Here is a 19,451-nt window from a genome sequence, read left to right as displayed (position 1 = left end):
ACATATCGATAAGACACTGTATTGGAGATAGCTGCCTTTGGGGCATAAAGAAGAAAAGGTTTTTTTCTCAGATTTCTTAAGAAAAAAAATAGCATTTATGAGATAAGACCACTTTTTTGCAGTTTGGCTATAGGAGCAATAAGCAGCAGGAGAATAAATAAAGAGAAAATACACAATCAAGTTGTCCAACATTATTATTAAAAGGATGCTGCTACTCAAATATTTGCATTTGATCCAGTATCAGGGATAGGACTATCAAATGTGGAGTACAAAAATCTGAAGAATCCTTAAAAGGCAGCCGGTATTCCATTTATTGTGCATCTATTGATTGTGCATTTATTGATATCTAAAGTAAACCATGAATGATCCAGAATGGTGCGGAATAGTTCTGGATGAAAAGGCTAGAACTTGAAGATGTGTGGACCTCAATTCCTGGAATTCCCCAGCCAGCATAGAGTTGAACTCCACACATCTTAAAGTAACTAAAGTTGAGAAACACTGGGTTAGAGGTTTAGCAAGTACAGACACCAAAAAAATCCCTGATTCTGTCTCTGTATTACTGCACTGTAGACTGTGTTATACTACTGTACTGTACTATACTCCATACCATATTACAGCAGTCCCCAACTTTGGTGGCCTGGGGGGAGGGGCATTGGGCTACACGAGCAGTGGGCTGGTGCGAATGTGCGTGTGCAGCTCGACTTGCGCAAGTGGGGCTGTGTGTGCATTTGCACACGCGCCAGTCTGCCACTCGCACAAGTCAAGCTGCTTGAGTGTCAGCCCACCGCTAGCGCGGCCGGGTTCCAAATAGGTCACGTCCCAGGGATTGGGGACCCCTGCTATGCTCTACCATACCAGTTGATTGAATGAGTGGCATCAAGTTATTTTTGATTTCTAGCAACAGGATGGATGGATGGATGGAAGGATGGATGGAGATAGAGGTATGCTAGTATAGGTACTACAGTACAGGTAGTCATGGCTTAATGAAATCTCCTCCTCTCCAAGATGGGGGTATGGGGTGGAAGCCATGTAAAACTTATATACAGGGACATCACATATATAATATCTGATTCTTTCTGCTCTGAAAGTTTAAGGGAAGGTGGACTGTATACCATACCATTCTGATGGATACCCAGTGGAGTGTGAGTGTACATTTTTCCACTAGAGGGCAGACTGGCACAAATTTACCAAATGGGTCGAGTTTTGGTTCCAAGATAAGGAATGAAATAACCAAGAACCAGATTTAATCAGAATAGGCTTGATGAAATTGCTGAGAAGATCATGACTCATTCCTTCCCTATTGATTTCAGAAGATTTATTCTAAATATGATTTGATTCAACCTACCGTACATTATTGTGTTTTACTTTTTTAGTACCTCATCCTTGTCTTTTCCTGGGTAGAGTTGCTTTAAGAAATATATATGTATGTATGAATGAATGTACATAGTTAATTAATTTTTTATACCTTAATAATCTTTCCCTGCCAGCCTCAGAGTGTGTTAAGTTAGATTCCTACAGGAACCTAGTGGATTAGCCTATGACAGAAACCCAGCCTTATAAACAATGATGGGGCTATATTAGGTGTAGCTAACTAATTGTGGTTTATTCAGTGACTATAGTTCAATGAATGGTGGCTTGATTAATGTGTGATTTAGTTAACGGAGTTCCACTCCTAGGAGAATGAGTACAGGTACTCATTGGGACAGGAACTTCTGTTGCTAAAGACAAACGGTCAGTGAGTCATGCCCAATTTTACAACCTTTTTTGGCATGATTGCTAAGTAAATTAGGGTTGTTAGGTGCATCATGCAATTGTTAAGCAAATCCAGCTTTTCCCAGAAGCTGGCTGGGAAGGTTGCAAATGATGATCATGTAACCCTGGGATGCCACAACTGTTGCAAATACATGTCAGTTTCCAAGCACCTGAATTTTGATCACATGACCACAGGGACTCTGTGACAGTCATAAGCGTGCGGACCGGGGGCAAGTCACCTTTTTTCAGTACTCCTGACATTTCGAATTGTCATTAAACAAATAGTTGTAAGTCAAGGACTTCTGCATACTCAGCCTTTGTAGTTTCCCTTCTGTTTTTCTTTTGAAAGGGGGAAAGCAAAAATACGCGTTGAATTCATTTGCAGATGACTCTGGAATAAGAGGCATGGATGTTATTTAGATTAGAAGAAACACTTAAATCTTTCCCCTGCCTTTCTGACAGAAACTTTTTCCCATGTCTGACCAACCTCAGGTGTGAGGTTGCAATGCAGGCTAAGGATTCGATGCTTCGCTTCCCATTTTTCTACTCTGCTTGTGCTCAACAGCAGTTCCAAGACTGCTGTTTGCAGGAGGAGGGTCAAAAAAGTCAAGATGGCAGCCTTGACCATCTGATGGAAGCCTGCTTTTATATGCATTGCATATAAAAAGGGTAAGGTCTTCAATTGCAGTCACCATCTTGACTTTTTTGCCATAATAATGCACTCCCTGGATACTTCTGTTACCAAGGTACATTGCATGGCTAGGGCACAAAAGGTAAAATCATCAGGGTCTCTGGTGCTCTCTGAGCTTGGTGGTTTTCTTGCAGACGTTTCATTACCCAACTAGATGACGTCATCAGTGCGTTGATGAAAACCATCAAGCTCAGAGACCCCACAGTTCAATCCCAAGCTACCAATATTCTCTCCAGTCAGTACAATCAATAGATTCATTTTGCAATTTAAATTAAATATCCTAATTTCACACAATAAACTATATCCCCTTCTTGGCCTATAAGTGTTCTGTTGCCAAATGAATCCTTCCCCCGGATAAAAGGTGAAAGATGTTTCACCATTTCTTTTTGCTCTGGGGTCTGGCTGGCTGGGGGATTCTAAGAATTGAAGTCCACAAGTCTTAAGATGCCAACGTTGGAGACCTGTGAGTTAGGTCGCCCATTTCCCACATAGCCTAAGTCACATCTGCCTTGGCAGCCCCTACTTCTCAACCTGACACCCTCCAGCTCTGTGAGAGGACTGCAGCTCCCAGAATTCCCAGCCATTCCAGCCTTCACTTGATGCTTGTAGTAATGATTTGCTCGGGAGTTGTTGTTGTTTTTCACTCCAAACGTTCCTGATTTTAATTTCTACTCAGGTGAGCTATTTCTGTAATGTAACTAATTGGCTTGGCTTCTTTGCCCTAGGTCAAGGTTATTTCCAAGGCTGTTGATTGTTGCCTCAGCCTTGTCTACAAATAGGAAGCTTTAAAAAAAATGCATGTTTTAATTTCATGCAGGAATGTACCTCTTCTTATAATACTTAACCCCTATGGATATCCAGGATTTGAGCTACTTCACTGAAAGTCCATGAGCCACATGATTTTATAGGCAGGGACATGCTATACACATGGTGCTAAGCCATGGGTTGTTGAATCGGCGGCAATTTTTGACATTCGCACAATATGCTAAAGCTAAACCACCTTTTGTCTTAGCACAACATGCGAATGCAGTCATTAGACCAGAATGAATTCTTTCTTACTATTTATCAAGTGAACCTCACCTTTGTCTGGTGGGCTTAGAAAATAGACTAAGTTCTGCTAAATCTGGCAGTCTCTGCAAGGAACGGGAGAGGTCAAAATGTCAAGAAGGTGGCACAATCCTGCAATTGATGATACACCCGTTTTAATGTGTGTCATACATTTTTTTTTTAAAAAAGGTGGGGTTTATGATATACATTCCCCCCTGGGATCATTGGACAGTTTTGGTTGGTTCAAACAAGATTAAGGTGGTAAATGTTTTGAGACAATATACAGATAGAAAATAAACAAGCAAATGCATACATCAGCTGTAGCAGCGATACCCTCAGCCACCACAAGGTAAACTCAAAACCACTCCCCAAAATAATCAGAAATAAGTTTTCAAGCAGCTTTAGATAAAAAGGACAGAAAAGAACCCTCTTTTGCAGGGAAAGACGATGCGAGAAAATGCAAGTCCACAATTTTTCCTGAAGCAAATCTCTCTCTATAAAAATGTGCATTGGCAAATTTTATTCAGGTCAGTAGGCTTCTCTTGCAAACTTCTGATGTTCAGACCAAACTGACACTGGGCCAGCCCATTAGCAGATGCATTTCAGTAGTGAACAAGGGGCCCTGGCCATATACCGCTAACCGTAGATCTCTAATCCTCCTCCATATGCACTGGGTGGATATCAAACAGACATTGGGTGGATCGTGACTGTCTTGCTTCCAGAAAAGATCACGCTGATTTTATGAGCTTTAACAAATGGTTGGTGAGTTCCTTATTTGGAACGTCATCCAGGAGAGATCTGAAGAAAGGGCAGGTCCCATCAGAAAAGCTAAGCGCTGTGGAAAAAAAACCTCCGTACTATGATAGAGTGAAGAAAGAAACCAGTTCAAAGGTGATTTGAAAATTGCTAGTCAGAGGTAAACAAGACAGGATCCCTTTTCTTTTTCCTAAGAGTTTATGTTCTCTGAGTACAATGTTTAGGAAACATTCATTTTTCCACCTTTCACTTCTTTCTCCGCTGGCAAGCCTCCCTTGCCGTTGTCCAAGCAACATTGCTTATGACTTTGTTTTCTTCTTCTCTATTAATTCCTCCACAGAGATGCATAGGATCGAACCCAAGGCATAGCTCCAAGCTCTGAAGGTCATAGTGCAACTTTTGCTGATGTTATGCCAAGAGGATAAATATAAAAAAAGCAGTCAATGCCTAGAGAAGATGGAAAAAAAAGATAAATAATATGATAAGACTATCTTGACAAGCTGCTGAAAACAAACGACTCCAGTTTTCTAGCAAGCACACTGGCATCTACTATATTTCTAATTCTTATTCAAGGTCACCTGGATCCAGATTATTAACTGGGTATACTGGTGTCATACTGGCATCTCTTTCCTAATATTCACCCCAACAATGTGGAGCACCCTCTCACTGTTGTCTACTTTCTAGAAATAGACACGCATGAGTTGTTGTTCTATTAGATGAAGGTATTTGCTAAATATCTCCGCTACACTTCAATGAAGTACGGGCAATAACTATGTAAGAAGATGGCAGAGAGGATATATGATAGCAGTCTTCAAATATTAGAAGACCCGTTACAAGGAAGAGGGTGTGAATTTATTCACCCGAGCTTCAAGGTAGGACAAAAAGCAGTGTATGGATGTTTTACAGAGGGAGAACCAAATTTAAAATAAGGAAAAATTTCCTGGCCACGAGAACTATTAAGTAGTGGCATAGACTTCTTAGGAGACCAACCCTGCACATTTTCAATGAAATATTGGGAAGTCATTTTTCTGGGAGGATATGATATTCCTGCCTTGGGCAGGGAGGATGGATTGGAAGATCTCCAAAGTTTTTTTTCCATCCCTCTGATTCAATGAAATAAAATCTACCTGGCTCTTTCTCGATTACTCCCCTTGGTTAGAACCCATCAGTGGCAGTAAACATTTTCATTCTTCCTTGCAAGCCTCATGGTCCCTCCACAGTTTTAGGGGATGCTTGGTACATCTTTTCAGGAGCACATTGAAGCTACAAGAGAGGGTAAAACTGCCATCTCCCAGTTCCAGCAATAGAAAACAATTCCACAAAAGGATAGTGAACTTTGATTCCACCTACAGTATGTATGTATGCTTTAATTTTTGTATGTCATCTCAGATTCCAAAGTCTACGAAGTTTGGTATTGCATTGTGAGGCAACAGAAATGGAAACCATCTGCTGATACCAGTCATACAGTCATCTTATCCCCATGCCAAATCCCGTTCAGAGTCCTTCTTCTTTAGAAAAAAAACAAAAGATGAAACAAACAAAAAAATCCCAGTTGAAGGGAAGACCATGATGGCCAAGCCTTAAACAATGGCCACTCTAAAGGACACTATCAGAGATGCAGATCACAAGTCTTAAGCCTCAAAGGGTGGGGGCAGGTTGGTCAGAACTGTCAGAATGGATAAACGCTTTGAAAATACTGGAAGATATGAAAAATATCCACAAATAAGAAGGTCTGAGCGAAAATACTTCAGCGCATTTGATAAAGCTTACGTGAGCTTGAAGCATAGCTTTGAAGGATGTTTTGAGGTCATGAACTAGGGCTTTTCTGTTTAATGTAAACAAGGCATCTCAAGCGTCTGTTGACATGGTGAACAGCTGCATTACCTTTGTCAGTGCAACTTATACTAAAATATAATTCTTCAGCGAAGCATTCGAAGTAGATGTCATGCTTCTGGCCATCGTTACTTCCCACTTCTGCTGCTGCAGTGCACTCACCATAAAACTTCCTTCGCAAAGTGTTTCTTCTAACCCAAAACGTCTTTCAAAGCTCTGCTTGAAGCTCATGTAAGCTTTATCAAATGCACCAAAATTGTCCATGCTCAATTCAAAACTCAGAATTTTCCTGCCAGAATGATCACTGCCGAAAACTCAGGGTAACAAAGCCGCATCTGGAGGTTGTTAAGGTTGACAAAAGTTGTTCTACAAGGTTGAAGCTAGAAATGTAAATTCTCCCATATACTGTAAGTTTGCTGTGGTCCAGGATAGACCAGAAACATTTGGCAGGAAGATGAAGGAGGCCTTCTAGGTGAATATTCTGGTTGAGACCTGCTACAGTATGTACCCCCGATCTACCTACCTACCTACTTACATTCTTGTATGCGTATTAGCTTGTATTTGCAAATCATTCCATTGTTCTGATTCTGGGCAGCAAAAGTAAATCAACAATAAAACTAAATAATATACTAATATGGTAAAACATAATCTCCCCAAATCATCCAAGATCAAAGGCATGCTTGAACAGAAGGGTCTTCAAAGCCTTGTGAAACCCAAGGAAGGTCAGGTCCAAATGTACTTAGGGGAAGTAAAGAAAAAAAAGAATTGAAAAGGAAAGGGACTGGTCACATAACAAGAAGAACTGGTGGCAGGTGGACCAAGGTAATCATAGAATGGATCCGACTTGATAAAAAGCATCCACGAAAGAGACCTAAAAGAAGATGGATCGACAACATCAGCAAGTATTGTGGGCCCAATTGGCAAAAGAAAGCCCAGGACCATATTGGTTGGAAACATACAGAAGAGGCCTTCATCCTGCAGTGGATAGACAATGGCTAGAATGATGATGATGATGATTCCAAAATATAAGGGGTATACAGTAACTATGGGTAATACAACCGTTCATTGAGTGACCATTTAAAGTTGCAATGGCACTGAAAAAGTGACTTATGACCAGTTTTCACATGACCATTGCAGCATCCCTATAGTCACATGACCAAAAGTCAAACACTGGGCCACTGACTCATATTTATGATAATTGCAGTGTCCCAGGGTCATGGGATCACCTTTTGCGACCTTTTGACAAGCAAAGTCAATGGGGAAGCCATTACTAACTTCACAATTGCAGTGATCACTCAGCAATTGTGACAGGAAAGGTAGTAAAATGGGGCAAAATTCACTTAACAACTATCGTGCTTAACAACAGAAATTTTTGACTCAGTTGTGATCCATAAGACGAGGACTACCCGTATAAGAGTCTGCCCCATGGTCCACACCACCTCAAGATGGTTGGGACCTTCAGCAGACCTTCTTTAGACTTGTGGACATGTTGATACATTTTTGTTGTCTAATCTGAACAACTCAAATAGTTTTCAATTTGAAGGCCAGATTTTAGTTTTAAAAAATTTAACAATTAAATAATAAAGTAACATATTCTAAGGGAAGAGGACCAAAAAAATACACCATACCAGCTGATGTATTTTTTATCATTATTATGTTGTCACAATGTAAATATTCCTTTAAAAAACCCACAAGAGGATAATATGGATTTCTTAGTTGGATATTGATCATGTATTTCTTTGCCCTAATCCCAAGAGGTGATGGCTGGCTAAGTTTATTAGTGGTTTTGCCAAAAGTATCCTTACCTGTTATATGTAACTAATACTTGGAAAGTGCTGGTCCTTATTAAGCCCTATTTACATTAATTGGCAAAACCCTCCAAATTTATAGCAGGGAATAAAAAATATATACTTGATAACCCCTAGCTGTTAAAAGCTAAAAAGCTCTCACAAGTAAATCCCGATGGAGAAATAGGATAACTTGGCTATATATTCAGCTTGAAGACATTCCTTTTGTTTTGAGAAATATCCCTTTTTTTGTGCAGCAAGACTTGTATTTTTGTGTTGTGGACTGGCATTCAGAAGGAGGAGGAAATTATTAAGAATTAATTCAGAAATTGACGAGTCTGGGCAGTTCCTAAGTCTTTCGTTCTAAATACAAGTTGCTAAGAAGTACTTCCCAATGGGACTGCTTTCCAAATGTTGATATTGTATAAGACCAAGGCTTGGGGCAGCCGAGTTAGAAATGGATAAAATGAGCATCAAATCCTTCTGCCACAATTTGTCAAATTTCGAACTGCCCGGAAGCACTGCTTCTTCTCTTTGCAGGAACAGCCAACAGACTGATATAAATCACTCCAGATTTTCCACCACAACAAGTTGATCTTCAATAGCCATGAGGCAGGAACTGAACCATGAAGCCATACCTCCATAGCAAAGGTGCAGAGGGCCCTTCTGTCCAGCCATGGCTCACACACGTCTGCTACTCACTTGAGATCACACTGAGCAATGAAGCAAGAGCAAGCAAGCTGCCTGGATATTGACACAGAAGTGTTTTTTAACCTCCAGTTTTAACCTCCAGTTTTATATGTTGCAACTAATATCAAAGGGCCGTTGTTTAGGAAAAAATGCTGGGGAAAAAATCAGCATGCAACTATTGTGTCACGTCCATAATTTGGACCAGTGAATTGAGGGACAGAGGGCTTCTTCTGCAGAGATACAATGGCATCCTTTTAAATATCCAAAGTGATAGGTGGAAGCAAAACTTGAAGTTGTCTTTTCCCACAAAAATCAAGGAATGTTTAAGTGAATTTCTTGAATTCATGCTAATGAAAAGAGTAGGCTTAGAAGGAAATCGGGCTGAAGCAAGGCCTAAAATCATCCAAAATTTGTCTAGCTGCAATAACATTCAAATTTAAATGGGATTATGATGTACAACCACGCCAGTGAACACACAGCAAAATGGAGTTAGTAAATTTATTTATTTACTTATTTATTACATGTATATGAAAATTTATATGAAATAATGAAAGCACCCTTATCTTACATCTTCTGTGATTTAGAGTACCATTGCATATTTAGAGTACCATTTCACACATATTCCATAGAAAGAAAGCATCAGCAAATGATGTTCAAGTCAACCATGAATCGTTTTGCTGCATTTTTGGGTACCGCATTAGGCTATTGAGGGAAAGTCATGATTCGGATGCCAGGAAAGATGCAGCTGCTTTCAGGAGTTAAGGCCAGGTCCATGCGCTGCCAAACACTTTTTGGAAACAGAATCTGAAGCACTACCCAACTGTTTTATGTCTCTGCAGCTAAAACCTACCACCTAAGCCCACAGGATTTCATGGAGCCTTCGAAAATATTCTGTGCAATCTTCTCCAGACAACAGAAAAGATGTCTGAACATGAAAATTAACCCTACATGTAAATTAAACAAAATAAAACATAGGTTTGGATCCAGTTTTGGATTATGCAGTGAAGCTCCTGATGTCCTTGACCTGATCCAGAAAATTCCCTGTTCATAATCATTATTTTCATCACAATTATTAGAACATTAAGAACTTCTTAATAAGATTTGGTTTCTTTCAGAAGGAAGTCACTGAAAACATATGTTATTTAATAAATGAATTTATTTTCAAATGCGTGAACTTAATTGGAGGCACACATAAATCTTCTAGGAGCCAAACGCAGATTACATTGAGTGGTAATTCTGATGGAGTACAGTTCCCATAATATACAGCCAATACAAAAATGATAAAGTTGCATTCCAAAACATCTGAAGAAATCTGCTGCTGCAGATGAGGGGGAAAGGGTCAGTTATAATCAATAAAAATGATAAAGGGACTTGATAGTCTGTAACTGGCTTATTTATCCCATAAAATAATCAAAGCTGATGCTTCCACTTATGAAAGGAGGCATAGCCTGCTTGACAGATTTTAGAAATGAATATTTCTTGGTACTACAAAAAGGCACTTCTGTTGCACTTAAATAGGTTTCAAAACAATTTGTCATATCTGTACAACTTTGTTTATCATTTGGCACATTATCCTCATTTCAAAAATCCCTTTTTTTAAAAAAAAAGCTTGATTAGTTTTCCTAAGATTTTATTTATTTATTTAAGATACCCAATGTAATGGTGGATTGGATATGGCTGGATGCATCACAGGTTAGGTAAGCTTGATAGTCTGTGATCACCTTCTTCTATGATATTCTAAAGCAGGGTGGGGAACCATGGCCCCTTTTATGACTTGTGGACTTCAACTCCCAGAATTCCTGAGCCATCCATGTTCAGGAATTCTGGGAGATGAAGTCCATAAGTCATAAAAGGGCCATGGTTTCCCACCCCTGCTCTAAAGCAATATTCTCAACCTCAGCAACTTTAAAATTTGTGGATCAACTCCTAGGATTCTCCAGCCAGCATGTCAGAAGTTGGAATCCAGACATGTTAAGGTCACTGAGGATGAGAAACACTGCCCTAAAACAAACATTAGACTCCACTCCCCAGGACAGGCCTCAGCTTTCATTAACACACTTTGAATTTAAACATATATACGCTCTCCCTAGACACAGAGACACATACATAGCACATTGTTCTTGGATTTGGAATAGACTTTTTCTTCCAGTCTGCCTTGGTTCTTTTTACTATTTCTTACTCTGACTTTTTTTTAAAAAAAAATATCCACATCTTTTTCTTTTCCATCCCACAGCAAAAAAATAACCCTTAATGCCATGGATTTGATTGAATTATCTCTTTTCCATCCCCCTTCATGCTCTCTGAATTTGAAATGTAAAAATGTTGAAACTTCTGTGCTTTCCCATCTTGGGGGGATGGGGCTTATGGCTTTGGTTCAGCAACAATAAGAGAAGGAATGCTGTCTCTTGGGCTTTCCTGGATCCCATAGTATAAATCATCCTCTTCTGCCTCCTGCAAGCCTCTGCTGCATTCCAGAGGACCACAATCTGCTATTCCCACAATGCCATCACCTGATGTAGGAGGAACAGAGCGATGGCTCTGACTTGGGGTCGTGGTGTTTTCATTGCTCTGCCCCTGACCTTCCACCGCCAGGGAATCAATCAAGGAGAAATCTTCGTAAGAAGGAAGCTTGAATTGGAGCTGGCTTCCCATTAGAGACACAGGATTTGGGACATCTTTCCATCTCTGTAAAAATGGGCTGTTGGAAGTGGAGTCCAGTGAAGAAGTGTCCACTTCCTCTTGAAGAGATGCTAATGGTGCAACCCTTGGAAACCTCTTAGATGGACTGGAAGGGAGAAAAAAAAGGATTTAGTAAAGGGCATTCCTCCTAAGGCTGTTTGTTGAACTGTTTTGGGTTTCAACTGAAAAGTTTACAGTAAATGAAGCAATGTGGATGTTAGGTTTGTACCAGGTTATTAGTCCAGAGTGACTAATTTCCTTGTTACCAGTTTGGTTTCTAGGACTAGATGTTATTATTGACCAACCCCGTCCAACATCAGCATTTTGATAAAAGAATGAGTGGAAAATAAAACTGTACTAGGCAATATGACTATACTGACCTTTAAAAGTTGGAAACTAGAGTGCTTCTACTGTATTTTATTCAACCAAACTTTTTTTTTAGAAATTTCATCTTTCCTTTAACTAAGATCACAACATGATTTGATAATTCATCAGTTACAGTACATTAATCAATTAGAGCAACTCTATTCAAGTAAATTGGTATTCCCAGTGAATGAAGCAATAAAATGAAAGTGAGAAGATGAAATATCCATAGAGGCAGTCTTAGAAGAAACATTACAACTTTAAAAGTACTTTCAATTAATCTAGATTATAACCTTATGCATCTAGTTCCATGTCCAGTAATTTTCTGCTAGTGATTGCTGCCATCATTTCTCCACTTGGAGTTTGCTAAGAATGAGAAGCAACTTGATGGCACATAATCAAAATAGCTATATTACATCATACTTCATTATCAAATATTACAATAAAGAGTCAACCTATTTTTTTCCTAGATAATGTTTTAATTATATCATCAAAATACCTACCTTTTGTAAAACACATGTAATAAAGTTTTAAGAATTTTAAAATAAAGTTAGTGATGCCTTTTAAGGAATATACACTGGCGATATTTTTGCTGAGATTGCATGGAAAATGGAGTTTAAAACAGAATAACAGAGTTGGAAGGGACCTTGGAGGTCTTCTAGTCCAACCTGTTGCTATTTCAGACAAATGTTGTCCAGTCTCTTAAAAACTTGCACTGTTGGAGCATTCACAACTTTTGGAGGCAAGTTGTTTCACTGATTGTCATAATTGTTCTAATTGTCAGGAAAATTCTCATTATTTTTAGGTTGCTTCTAGGTCTCCGTGATTAGTTTCCATCCATTAAAGTTAGGAATGTTTTGAGCAAGGTGATCTACTTCAGAGTTACCATAACATTTTAGGAGTTGTAAACAAGGGCTTAATTTCCTTTAGGCACTTTCCACAGAATATTCATTGTATCATGTAAAGCAAAATATTGTGAGTGTGATGAAAGACCTGGTAAATTAAGACCTTTTCACTGAAACAATTCTAAAAATATAAAATTCACTATGAAGAATCCCCATGTTGATTCTGACTCTGTAAATCAACAATTGTTTTATTTTTACTCTCAAAACTATAAGGTTGTGTCAAAAGTAATCCAGGTGCAAAAATAATTTTATACGATATAGCTTTTCCTAACGTCATATATAGTGAAGCTTCCTATTCAGTAGTTCCTTTATCTCCCCCCACCCCCCCGCTACCAAAAAATTAATAATAACAACTACAACAACTAAAGCACCACTTGAATACTGTCAACACTGACAAAATCACCATCAGTCAACCGCAACAGGCAGCTGTACTTGTAACAACTTACATCTTGTAATAACATTTTTAACATTATTAAACAAATAATAATAATAATAATAATAATAATAATAATAATAATAATAATAATAATAATAATAATAATAATTTTATTTATATACCGCCCTTCTCCCGAAGGACTCAGGGCAGTGAACAGGGCAGATATATAAAAAATACAAAAATACAAAAGTTAAAAGAAAATTAAACATATGCCCAGCTAAAAACAATAAATACAGATATTAAAAATGAGATAAAAACCCAACCCATCCCCCTTCAGGCCAGGCCGACTTGTTCAAATAAGAATGTCTTCAGATCGCGACGGAAGGAGCGAAGATCGGGCGCCATCCGGAGCTCAACCGGCAACCGATTCCATAGCTCCGGGGCGCCCACAGAGAAGGACCTCCCCCTGGGGGCCACCAATCGACATTCTCTGATCGGTGGCACCCTGAGGAGGCCCTCTCTGTGGGAGCGCACAGGGCAGAGGGAAGTTGATGCCGGCAGCAGGTGCTCCCTAAGGTACTCCGGACCCATGCCATGTAGGGCCTTAAACACCATTACCAGTACCTTGAATCTCACAAGTACATCTATCCAACCCAGGTCTTGGGAATGACTCAGTAGGTGGACAAAAATGACAAATCCATTCTAAATATTAGGCTGACTGCTTTACCAATTACAATACATGGCTATCATTAAACCTATGAAAATAAGGATAAGCTTTTTTTGTCCCAATAGTGTTGTCCATAAGGAATGAGATGATATGCAATTATAAATTAGCACCAACATAAATCTGGACAACCATTCGATTGTAATTAAAAAGTTAAGGGTTGCTGTATCTCTTTGCTTCCAACTATAAGTCTTTTACATTTCTGCAGTCCAAATCCAATTGCCCTAGTATAAGCTAATTCATAAACAGTTCATATATGTTACTCACCAGTTCAGTCCAGTTGTTGCATCTCTGTTAGGGCTCTCATTACTCTCTGAGTCCCTGTGGACCTCTGCCTTGGCATGTACATGAGGATGTCTTCCTGTCCTGACCAGTGGCACTGGGATGGGCAAAGTTCCCAAGCATTCTGCAGAACTGTTTTTCTGGATCTGTTCATAAGTGGGCAGGCTTTTCTCATATATGTCAGCTTCTTCCTGGCTTGTGTATTGGGTTTGCAAACTGTGGAGAAAGCAAGATAAAATTCATTTCTATCCATCCATCCATCCATCCATGAATTTATTTTCAAGATAGCTAATCCCTGAACATAAAGATGGACCTCCCTCCTAATAGTATTAATAGGAGCTTGATCTTTAGGAGATCCTATGGAGAATGAAGTAATATGAAGTAATATCATGCATTGATGGGGTTCGGGGATTGAAATCATAATGATTTATTTTATTGTATTTTGCCTCTCCATATGAAACTGACCAGACAGAACTAAAACTAATAACAAGTAACATACTGATTGAGACTGGACTACAAACAGAGTAAACAAGGTTTTATTCTACTGTCAGCCAAAGAACTCACTGGATGTTTTTGGCCAGTTAGTCTTTTGTAGACCAGCGTAACCCACTGGATGGTTGCTGTAGACACAAATCTGAGGAAACAATGCTACATTGCTGCTTTGAGTTTGTGGAAGAAAGACATAAATCTAACAAATAATGAAAGAAGGAAGGATGAACAGATAGAATGAGCTTTACAATTGAGTAGAGCATTGGCAACTGACCAAGAGTAAGATATAGGAAGAGGTATTTTGTGCCCTTGAAGGGCTGGTATTTAGAAAAGGAAAAAAACTATATATATTTTTTTCAAACTAACTCAAACATGCAGGAAAGAAATAATGAGTTGAGCCCACTATCACCTTTTCCAAGTCCACACTTGGAAGCAGAGCAGGTTATCTGGACTTATCAGAGTTTACCAAACAAAAGTCAGCAACTCTATTTTGGAAAACAGACTTCATTTTCTTTTCTAGGTGTTACTGGGACTATTGTTTGACAACCCCAAAGATCTGCTGCCTTTTCTTATGGCTCTGCCCTTAAATCCATGTTAGCCTAGATTAGGGGTGGGCAACTATGGTCCTTTTATGACTTGTGGACTTCAACTCCCAGAATTCTGCATGGCAGGCTTAGGAATGCTGGGAATTGAAGTCAACAAGTCATAAAAGGGCCATCTTTCCTCATCCCTGGCCTAGATAGCTGTTAAATCAGGGGATGCCTTCAAATGAACAGTAGTCCCATGAAAGCTTTTCTAAGAGGGGGGCTGCTCCAAGTTCAATAGACTAGATGCATGCCACAGGTGGCACGCCGTCGCCCCAGTCCTAGGCCTTCAGCTGGGTTTTATAAAACCTTTTGGCTTTAGGCCTTTACCGCCATGTGCAAAAAAAAAGGTTCATTCAATCAATCAAAGATCTCGCAAAGTTGGAATTGATTGATTGAACTTTTTAGTCCCACCCAGTCTGCCATCACAGCCACACCCACCTAATGGGCCATGCCCACCCAATTGACCATACCCAGCCAATGGGCCACGCCCAACCAGCACCCGACGATACATAAGTGGGTTTTGGGTTGCAGTTTGGGCACTTGGTCTCTAAAAGGTTTGCCACCACTGGACTAGATGATCACTCTAATACCCTTGCAGTATGCCCCTTTGCCAGTGTGTGCTTAGGGGAGGGTCATAAACCTATTTTCTACATGTGTTGATGTCACACACCCATAGAAAGAAATAGAGTTTCAATAAAACAATTCTATTTGGACTTTTTTGCCTCTCCCTGCAGATGCCCTGTGGCCCTTCCCATTGAATGAAAAGTTGTTCCTTGAAGAAGATGTTGGCCAGTTTGAATGAAAGGCTGAGCCAACATTTTGCAGTTCACTACAGGCCATTTTTCCCCACTTGGAAACTGAAGCCTTGTTTAACTTGGTAAACTGTGCTAGCACCAAGAATAAACCAAACCTAAACTGTAGTGCATCTTCACTAGAAGTTAGAATGGCTGCCCCAATGGGGATATTGTTTGCTAGCTAATAACTCAGCATGCAACCATGTTTTATGAAAAGCTTTCTTTGTTAAGAGGCCTTAATTAAGAAAGCCTGATGAATGACTTACTAGGAGACTAAGTCACAGTAAATGACATTCAGTCCTTAAATCAGGAAAACAATTCTCAACAGAGTTCATAAAAATGAACCACATGGCATTAGCTTTTGCTTTTTCCTTTACAATCTTGAGGAATACTAATTTCAGAGAAATGAATCTTTTGTATGAAGACTCCACGTTTTATAACTTTATAGTTCTCTCTATGGGATTTATACTTTTCTATGGGATTTATAGTTTTTTCTATGGGAATCTTCTCAATGAGTTGTATAATCTTTTTTAGCCTAAAAAAGCAGGAATCTTCAAACTTGGTCCTTTTATGACTTGTAGACTTCAACTCCCAGAATTCCTCAGCCAGTGTGCCTGGCGGAGGAATTCTAGGAGTTGAGGTCCACAAGACATAAAAGGGCCAAGTTTGAAGACCCCTTTCTAAAGGCAAGTGCATTCTTTACTCACCTTAAATCCTGAACATTTACTGGGACTAGGTAAACATTAAGAAGAATGTTGGAACCTCAAGATTAGCCTTTAGTTTCTAGCAGGTGGAAATCTAATGTAATTTCATGAGTTTGCATTAAATGAGTAATAGCTTTTGAGATGTCCTTCTTTTTTTTTCCTTACAGATGGTAATGGAGAGTTTAATTTAAAAATATAATATTTATTGCCATTTGCTATCCCATGCCAGCATTTCTCATCCTTGACCTTGTCCTTCTGAGGAACATAGCCTCTAGTACCTACTGGCTAGCACTCTAATTAAAATGTAGATTGCGGACTGTTGAGCTGAAGCCTGCTGGCTTGGCTTCTTCATAAGCATACCTTTCTTTCTCAGGAATCTTATTTTCAATAGATGATGAGGCAGCCAACTTCTTTACAAAGAACTTTTCAGATTCTGGATTCTTTACAAGAAACTTCTCAGACTCCGAGTCAATGGAAACAATTCTGATCTAGAGGAAAAGTTAGAAAAAATGGCTCTATTGATCGATTTGTGTTTTGTGTGAATATGCAAAAAGCTGTATAATTTCACTAGGTATCACTTCAACAGGCTCTAGAACAGGGGTTTTCAAACTTGGCTCTTTTATGACTTGTGTACTTCAACTCCCAGAATTCTGCGAGTTGAAGTCCACAAGTCATAAAAGGGCCAGGTTTGAAGACTCCTGCTCTAGAAGTTTGCATTGTTGAGTAGGTGTAAAGGACCATACAACTGCAGAAAACCAATTCAACCGTAGAGTCTGCTAGCCAGCTTCTCTTTAGTAATGTATTACATTATTACCCCACTTCTTTTCTAGGGAGGCAATATAGTAATAAGCAAATAATGTAATAAGCAACATGATGTCCGTGATAATATAATTGTGTCCATAATAATGTAATTGTTTCCACAATAATGCCATTAGTAATATGGTTTCCATGGAACAAATGTTGCTCTTCCTTGGTGCCAATCTTGTCTACCCTCCCACCTGATTTTTAAAAACAATTGTTTATTTTGATAAAAATAATATCAGGAAATTGGAGTGTACCAGTCTCTAATATATTTGTTTATAGGAATACTTTTGGGTCCTACCAGGTCTAAATTATCCTGTTCCCACCACATCCTTAACTGAGCCAATGGAAAGTAATATATTGTTGGAACACCATAAAGGAATTAACTGACCTAATCAAATAACCTGCAGGCAGTTAAATTTTATCCCAGTCATTGAAAGGATTAAATTAACTCCATCCAACCAATTGTATATGAAAATACCTAAACCCATTACGAATTTCTGGTCCCCAACAAAAAGAGGTAGGGAGAAAAATTGGCTGAAAAGCAAACAGAAGTTAGTAATAGAATTCAGAAAATGGAAACCTGCTACCACATAACCCATGCCTGTTCTTCCTGCAACCTATCTAGTGCCTGGCCAATGAAGAAATGGACTAGTTATGTCCAGGTAGCCAAGACTCATGGGATATCAAGCTCTTCCTGGAGAAAGAAGGTGATGTCAGCCTATATAATCATTATACTGCACGAGGATTCCTACTTTTGCTCCATATGTACCTGCCCTGTCTGAGAATAAAGATATAAGTAAAACCAAGAGTGGTGGGGATCGTTTGAGTTCAAAGGAAAAGAGCAAATCATGTATCAGAAACAATGCTGATAAAGTTCCCATGACTACCAGCCATTGGCCACAAAAGAGTTCTGATTTGTTTGTATTTGTTAACCCTTCCTTCCTCCCTTCCTTCCTTCCTTCCTTCCTTCCTTCCTTCCTTCCTTCCTTCCTTCCTTCCTTCCTTCCTTCCAGTTTCATTCAGATTAACAGATTCACACATGTACAACACACATTTCACTGGCAAAATCAATATTATGCCGAGTTTCAGTCTCAGTAACAGTTAATTAGATAGCCCATCCTGAACAATTCTCTATAAGAAGGAAGGAAGGAAGGAAGGAAGGAAGGAAGGAAGGAAGGAAGGAAGGAAAGAAGGAAGGAAGGAAGGAAGGAAGGAAGGAAGGAAGGAAGGAAGGAAGGAAGGAAGGAAGGAAAGGCGCTAGCTGCTGTTTTAGACATTTTTTTAAAACAATGCTGCCTACCTTTGGGTAGCACTGGCACATGCTCCAGATGATGCCCACAGCAATGACCAAGACTCCCAGCGTGCAGAAAGTGATATAGATTTGCGGTTTGTCCACACTCATGATGAACATGCCGATCATGACCAGAAAGAATCCCAGGACAATAAGTCCATAACGAAATGTTTTTTCTTCAGCCATTGTAACATATACCCTTCGGAAAGCAAAATTAACGTCAAGCTAATCTAATGTAGATGGACTTATTTATAAAAGGTGATTGAACTGGAATCTGGAAAAGGGAAGGAGGGACGGAAGGGAAGGGAAGGGAAGGGAAGGGAAGGGAAGGGAAGGGAAGGGAAGGGAAGGGAAGGGAAGGGAAGGAAGGAAGGAAGGAAGGAAGGAAGGAAGGAAGGAAGGAAGGAAGGAAGGAAGGAAGGAAGGAAGGAAGGAAGGAAGGAAGGAAATCCAGGGTTTCCCTTCAGCTGTTCCTGACCCAGACAATCCACAGGTACCTCTTCCAGAGGCAGCAAGGGGACAAGTGTCAGCTCCACCTCTAGACTAGTCCTGCCCTGATCTCAGCCAGCCAGTTTTAAATGGGTTTGTAATGAATGCAAACAAGATCTTTAAATTCACATTTGAGTAACGCTGCCTGGGGGGAGCTTTACTATAACCTTCCTCCTAGCTATAGACCGTGCAAAAGCTACCAATGATTTGCCAAGGGGGTGTGGAGAGGAAGCTAGATGTTCTAGGCTCCAGTCAAAGGGGCTGACTGGTAAATGGTGAATTTACCAGTCAGACAGCACGTAGACAGCCAAGGGAGTACTTTACTTTCAAATTAAAATAAAGCTTCTCTCAAGTAATACATATTTCTTCATGTGTATGTAATTAACCTGGTTTATTTATTGAAAACAT

General features: G+C 39.5%; 1 protein-coding gene across 1 annotated transcript; it reads right to left on the bottom strand.

Annotated features, from left to right (window-relative positions):
• Positions 1–9,712: 9,712 nt before the first annotated feature.
• Positions 9,713–18,888, bottom strand: BSND (barttin CLCNK type accessory subunit beta). Its single transcript, XM_081323682.1, has 4 exons — positions 18,564–18,888; positions 16,820–16,947; positions 13,871–14,101; positions 9,713–11,341 (listed from the first exon to the last, which is right to left on the bottom strand). The coding sequence occupies exons 1-4, from the start codon at positions 18,738–18,740 to the stop codon at positions 10,918–10,920; spliced, it is 960 nt and encodes a 319-aa protein (XP_081179808.1). The 5' UTR covers positions 18,741–18,888; the 3' UTR covers positions 9,713–10,917.
• Positions 18,889–19,451: the final 563 nt, after the last annotated feature.

Source organism: Vipera berus, assembly GCF_964194415.1.
Source record: "Vipera berus genome assembly, chromosome: 3".
In the NCBI taxonomy this organism is placed as follows: Eukaryota; Metazoa; Chordata; class Lepidosauria; order Squamata; family Viperidae; genus Vipera; species Vipera berus.
Note: the sequence above shows the minus strand (reverse complement) of the source record. Positions and strands in the feature narration are given on the sequence as shown.

Coding starts and splice junctions, on each gene's coding strand:
- BSND (XM_081323682.1), bottom strand. CDS start 18,740: ATGGCTGAAGAAAAAACATTTCGTTATGGACTTATTGTCCTGGGATTC. Junction 16,948..18,563: donor TGTGCCAGTGCTACCCAAAG/GTAGGCAGCATT, acceptor CTTTTCCTCTAG/ATCAGAATTGTTTCCATTGA. Junction 14,102..16,819: donor AAGATTCCTGAGAAAGAAAG/GTATGCTTATGA, acceptor CTTTCTCCACAG/TTTGCAAACCCAATACACAA.